This window comes from Dipodomys ordii, unplaced genomic scaffold, assembly GCF_000151885.1.
Source record: "Dipodomys ordii isolate 6190 unplaced genomic scaffold, Dord_2.0 Scaffold22, whole genome shotgun sequence".
Classification (NCBI taxonomy): domain Eukaryota; kingdom Metazoa; phylum Chordata; class Mammalia; order Rodentia; family Heteromyidae; genus Dipodomys; species Dipodomys ordii.
In genome coordinates this window covers 4,780,611-4,787,154 of record NW_012267238.1, presented here as the reverse complement: position 1 = coordinate 4,787,154, position 6,544 = coordinate 4,780,611, and the positions used below count along the sequence as shown (strand labels likewise).

Sequence of the window (6,544 nt, the reverse complement as noted above, 5' to 3'; positions counted from 1 at the left end):
TGGGAAGGGATGGGAAGGGGAAACAAAGGAGGAGGCTACAATGCTTGATAAGAAATGTACTCATTATCTTGCCCATGTAATTGTAACCCCTCTATACAGTATTTTCACAATAAAAAATTTTTTTAAAAAAAGCTCTGGAGAAACTAGGAATAGAAGGAACATTCCTTAAAACAATAAAAAGTCATATACAACAGATCAACAGACAATATTGTACTAAATAGGGAACAAGGCGAAGATACCCACTCTCTCTCTACTCCTCTTCTACATAGTTCTAGAATTCTTAGCCAGAGCAATAAGGCAAGAAAAGGACATTAAAGGGATCCACATAGGGAAAGAATAAATTAAACTATCCCTATTTGCAGATGACATGCTCTTATACCTGAACAACCCCCCAAACTCCACTTCTAAACTCCTACAACTAATAAATCACTTCAGCAAAGTAGCAGGATACAAAATTAATCCACAGAAATCAGTAGCCTTTCTGTACACCAACAGTGTACAAGCAGAAAGGAAAATCACAAAAACAACCCCATTTGCAATAGCCTCAAAAGGAATAAAATATCTAGGAATTAATCTAACCAAAGATGTAAAGGATCTATTTAGTGAAAACTATAAAAATCTAAAGAAAGAAAGCAAAGAGGACAACAGGAAATGGAAAGACTTTCCATGTTCATGGATAGGTAGAAGCTATATTGTGAAAATGGCCATACTACAAAGATGATATATAAATTCAATGCAATCCCCATCAAAATCTCAGACATTCTTTATTGAAATAGAGAAAACAATCCAAAACTTCATATGGAACAACAAAAGACCTAAAATAGCCAAAGCAATTCTAGGCAAAAGAAACAATGTAGGAGGGATCACGATACCAAATTTCAAGCTCTACTTTAGAGCCATAATAACAAAAACAGCTTGGTATTGGTACAAAAATAGACCTGAAGATCAATGAAACAGATTAGAAAACCCAGAAATAAAACCACATACTTACAGTCAGCTGATATTCAACAAAGGAACCAAAGATATACAGTGGAAAAAACATAGCCTCTTCAACTATTGGTGCTGGGAAAACTGCAGCCACATGCAGAAAACTAAAAATGGATCCCAGCCTGTCACAATGTACTAACATCAACTCAAAATGGATTAAAGACCTCAACATCAAACCAGAAACTCTGAAACTACGGCAAGACAGAGTAGGAGAAACACTAGCACTTATACGCACAGCAGGAACTTCCTGAATAGAGTTCCAGTGGCACAACAGATAGGAGAGAGACTCGACAAATGGGACTACATTAAAATAAAAGTTTCTGCACAGCTAAAGACATAGCTACTAAACTAGAAAGACAGCCAACCAATTGGGAAAAGATTTTTACTGGCAATACATCAAACAAAGACCTAATATACAATATATACAAGGAGCTCAAGAAACTAATCAGTCCCAAATCTAATAAACTAATCACTAAATGGTCAAGGGAGCTAAAGAGAGACTTCTCAGAAGTTCATCATCCCTGTCCGTAAAGGAAATGGAAATAAAAACCACCCTGAGATACCACCTTACCCCAGTCAGAATGGCCTATATTCTGAATTCAGACAACCAACGCTGGCAGGGATGTGGAGAAAAAGGAACTCTACTGCACTGCTGGTGGGAATGTAAACTAATACAACCACTCTGGAAAGCAGTCTGGAGGTTCCTCAGAAAGCTAAATAAAGACCTTCTCTATTACCCAGCCATATCATTCCTAGGCATCTACCCTGAGCAACTGGAATCAGGATACAAGGACGCATGCACTTCCATGTTCATTGCTGCACTGTTCACAATAGCCAAGATATGGAAACAACCCAGATGCCCCACTACAGATGAATGGATCCAAAAAATGTGGTATGTATAGACAATGGAATTTTACACAGCCATTAGAAAGGATAAAATAATGGCATTCACAGGAAAATGGAAGGAACTAGAACAAATCATGTTGAATGAAGTAAGCCAAGATCAGAGAGACAAATGGCGCATGATATGCAGTGTTAGACTTAAAACTCAACAAGATATGACGAAGTAAACAGGACTCAAGATACCCATACACAGTGAAACCAAAAGAGGATAGTCTTAGGAGAAAAGCATCAAATTGTAATACTCAAGTACCTCTTCATATGTATATAAAATAATATACATACTGAAAAGAACCCCAAAGATAAGGAGACAAAGGACTTCTTAATTTGTTGTATCATTTTTAGATAACTCTTTGTTCCTTACCTCATATATGGTGTATAAATGTGTACTTCTGAGGGAAGGTGGGGGGAGGGCCCAGAATCACTGGAAAGCAGATGAAAAAATACAGCAGAAGGGTCCATCAGCTATACTGGACACTGATGAAAGTGAATTAAGCATCAAGAGTGGTGATGGGAGGGAGAGAATGAGAGAGAAAGAGGGAACAGCTGATACTAAGCAAAAGGAAAGAAATGTACATATCACGATATATGTATATCACCTCTAAAACAACAATAAAAATATTTTTTAAAAGAGTAACATTGAGAAACCCCTGGAGGAATCTTTTAAGAGGATAAGGATAACTGAAATAAAAAAAAGGAAAAAAGAAAAAAAAGAAAAGAAACAGGACCTATCCATTGGTATAGAGACAGAGTTGAAGTATTTAGTCAGAAAAGACTTGAGGGGCCCTGGATAAACATATCTGATCATTTTAAGAGAGATAATATCCAGTTTGGCACAGTTACACTTATCCTCCAAAGATGAAAGAAAAATTTAATTCTTCCAAAATACAGAAAGGCTACCAAAAGAAAGCATTGTGTGTGTGTGTGTGTGTGTGTGTGTGTGTGTGTATGTGTGTGTGGTGTGGTGTGGTGTGGTTTGAACTTTGGGCCTGGGCACTGTCCCTCAGCTCTTCAACTCAAGGCTAGCCTTCTACCACTTAAGCCACTGTGCCACTTCCGGTTTTCTGAGTGGTTTATTGGAGATAAGAGTCTCATGGACTTTCCTGCCTGGGCTGGCTTTGAACCGTGACCCTCAGATCTCAGCCTCCAGAGTAGCTAGGATCACAGGCATGAGCCACTGGGGCCCAGTTAAGACAGTGTTCTTACGAGAAAAAATGTCACCATATATTTGGCCCCCAAATCAGAATTTACCAGTTTTCCAAATTTATGAAGTCAATTGGCCCTTAATACCGTGAATAAAAATTCCTTTTGCATCTAGGAAGACCCTTCTGTACAAAATATTCTGTTGCAAGATTTGGTTGGTCTAAGTAAGGTCTCAGAGTCAGCTTGCTGATTAAGTCCCTGCCTCATGTCCTTACTTATTTACAAAAGTCCATTAAGTTTGTTTCCCCAATGCTGTATTGTTTTCCTGATACAAATTCCCACCCCAGTTGCAACCGTCTCATTACACTCCTCAGAATGAGACTTTCCCCTCAATTCCCATAGCCATGCAATACCTCCTTCTCAGGACTCACTCTCCCCCTGAATTCCCATAGTCCCTGTAATGTGACCCATGTGACTGCCCCCTAAACTTTTGTTTAAATTCCATCCACACCTGTCCACTCTGCTGCTGCCTCCATTCCTGCTTGAAGCAGCCTGGCAGATCTGTCCTCCAATAAAGCCTTGAGCCTGTATTGGTCGCTTGCCTCTCATTTCTTACAGCTGGACTTGCTGTCAGCTTAGAAGGGTACAGAAATATAACTCAGGATGAAATTAGTCAGCAGGAAGATGAGAGCTCAGAGGATGAGTGAACTTTAGACCTTGAATTTATAGTCTATCATAAGTGCTCGTGTTTCAACTACATAGATGACCTTAGTAATTGTTCCTTTGTAAGAAGACTTAATTTGTCTAAAGGAAAAAGATTTGGCATTGGCTGGTCTTTCTTTTGTGAAGGAAAGGCATATCATGCTCTAAAGAAAAATAATTCAGGACTCTGCTATGTTGGGAGAGTGGTGTCTCTGTTACTTAGTAATTTGACCCATCAGAATGAGGGATGTATGAGGCGTGATCTCCCCCCAAATTGTGATGACAATCTTGTGCTATTAAATACTGCTGATATGACTGTAGCTGAAGTCTTTATTCTACCAGTTTCTGGGCTTGTAATACATGTACCAAAAATTTTGGGAGAAATAAGTCAGGAAATGAGAGAGTTGAGAACAGAAATTTTATCAAATTTAGCTGCCATAGGTTATTTGCTATTAAAAAATCATTTAGGATGTGAGCAATTTGAAGGATTGTGTTGTTTTAATATAATTGACAATTCTCAAAAGATTCAGAATCAACTGGAGCAGCTCAAAAAGGAACTGGGCAAGTTAAAAAGCAATAATAACTGGGGACTTCCAAAATGGTCTTCCTGGATTTGGCCCCTTCTAGACCCACTAGCTTTCATATTAGTGATTATTTTGCTGACTCCCTGCCTATTTCAATGTCCATCTTCTAGCATCTGCTAGCTCAAGCAGAAATGAAAAGTATGCTTTTTAAATAATAAGAAAGGGGGACCAGGCACCCGTGGCTCACACCTGTAATCCTAGCTGCCCAGGAGGTTGAAATCTGAGGATGACGGTTCAAAGCCAGCCCAAGCAAGAAAGTCTGTGAGACTCTTATCTCCAATTAACCACTGTGGCTCAAGTGGTAGAGTGCCTTCCTTGAGCTGAAGAGCTCAGGGACAGCACCCAGGCCCAGAGTTAAAGCTCCACGATCAACAACAACAAAGAGTCTGTGCCAAGCCAAAGAGTCCTGTGCCAAGCTGAAGCTGTGAGGTCTGAAGGGGCCAAGAGATTGGAATTCCAGTCTATCAGTAAAGCTCCCAGAATGCTGGGGGCTAGGGCCCTGGGAAGATTGAGCAGTCTAGGCAATACAAAGTGTCAAATTACAGCCCTAAGTATGTTAAAATGAGAGTTTGTGGAATGTCTATGCCTCGTGTTAATGTTTGTAACCCTAGCCTTTGCACATATCTTTGGTCCCCTCTCCCTGTACTAAATAAAAACTCTTGTTAGTGGGATTCCAGAATCCGACAGCAAGAACGGCTTTGGGTCCCCTGGTCTTCCAAAACCTCAGTTCTTCAGCTAGTCTCCCATCATTGGATTCCCCCCTTCCCCTGGTTGTGGCAGACTGCAACAATTGGCTGTTCTTTCAACATCTGTGCTCACCTCAATTGTTGGTTAAATTGCTTTCTCTTTCTTCACATTTTCATTAGCATTGATTAGTTGTACAGGGGACTCATTCTGACATCACCATTTATACATAACAGTGTGCCTTAAACAGACTACCCCCTCTATCACTCTCCTTCATTTGCTAATCATTTTCTTATGTGTCTGTCCCCCCTGGTCCTCCAATAACACACACGTATTGGGGACTCCTCCCAAGTAGAATCCATTTGTGTCCCACAGTGCCCAAGGCACAAAGTAGTCATCAGAAAAGCACACATACAAAATGAAAGGAAGTTAATATCTCAAGATAACATAATTGCCATCCCTTCTGCAATATCCCATCCTTTTTTCCTTTGGAAATCATTATCATAAAGACATCAGCCAAGATAGAAGTCAAATGGAGAGAGTTCTGTAGGTTAAAGGGAGAAAGTGTGAGACCAGATTATGTTGCTTATAGAAATGTATCTCCTGATGACTGGGAAACAGTGCCAGGCATCATTTTATTTATAGAATTCAAATCAAGTCACCAAGAGGCAAAGATCAGAGTAGGTGGAAGTTCAGCACACAATTGACCCCTCACAGCTGTCATTTCATCCTGATTCTAAGGTTGAAAAGAAAAAAAAATAGACTGTTTTGCAATCATATCCTAAACACATCAATGACTTTCTTTTCCCTACTATAAGTAGGGAGTGGAGGATAGTGCAGTCACAGAAAGATCTCAAGGAGAGATCAATGGATACCTGGACTGGGCCAGGCACCAGTGGCTCCTGCCTGTAACCCTAGCTATTCAGGAGGCTGAGATCTGAGGATTAAGGTTTGAAACCCAGGGAAGAAAAGTGTATGAGTCTGATTTCTAATTAACCAGTAAAATGCCAGTAGAGCTGTGGCTCAAGAGGTAAAGTCCTAGCCTTGAGGGGGGAAAATGTACTTGGAAGAGCAAGCACTTGGGTGAAGGCATGTAACAGGCTTGCTTGGGAAGCACCACCTATGGGTCTTCTCTGTAGGCCTTTTGAATACTAATAGCCACCCAATGGGTGAGTCACTGGTAGTTCATCATATGTCAGATGTTGTGGTAACCACTTTCAGTCCATTCTGTCATTTTGGTTTTCAGGACAAATTGCAGGTTCAGAATTTATATCCCCTTTAATTTGAAATTAAAGGTCAGGAAGTTGACACGATTTGCCCATGGCCATATAGCAAGGACTACAAAAGCCAGGATTTGAACCATGCAGATTTGGGTTGACTCCAAGTTCTGAGTTCTTGACTATTCTCATGAAACCACTAGAAGATAGTTTTTTTTTAATGTGCCAAGACTGGGACTTGAACTCAGGACCCTATGTACTGTCCTTGAGGTTTTTTTTGCTCAAGGCTAGTGCTCTACCACTTGAGCTACAGCTCTACTTCTGGCT

At 40.2% G+C, this 6,544-nt stretch overlaps 1 protein-coding gene across 1 annotated transcript in view; it reads left to right on the top strand.

Annotated features, from left to right (window-relative positions):
- Positions 1-6,165: 6,165 nt before the first annotated feature.
- Positions 6,166-6,544, top strand: part of Map6 (microtubule-associated protein 6) — a 68,008-nt gene continuing 67,629 nt past the window's right edge. Inside the window, exon 1 of the mRNA XM_013013967.1 lies at positions 6,166-6,169. Coding sequence (XP_012869421.1) covers positions 6,166-6,169 — 4 coding nt within the window. The remainder of the gene's footprint in view (positions 6,170-6,544) is intronic.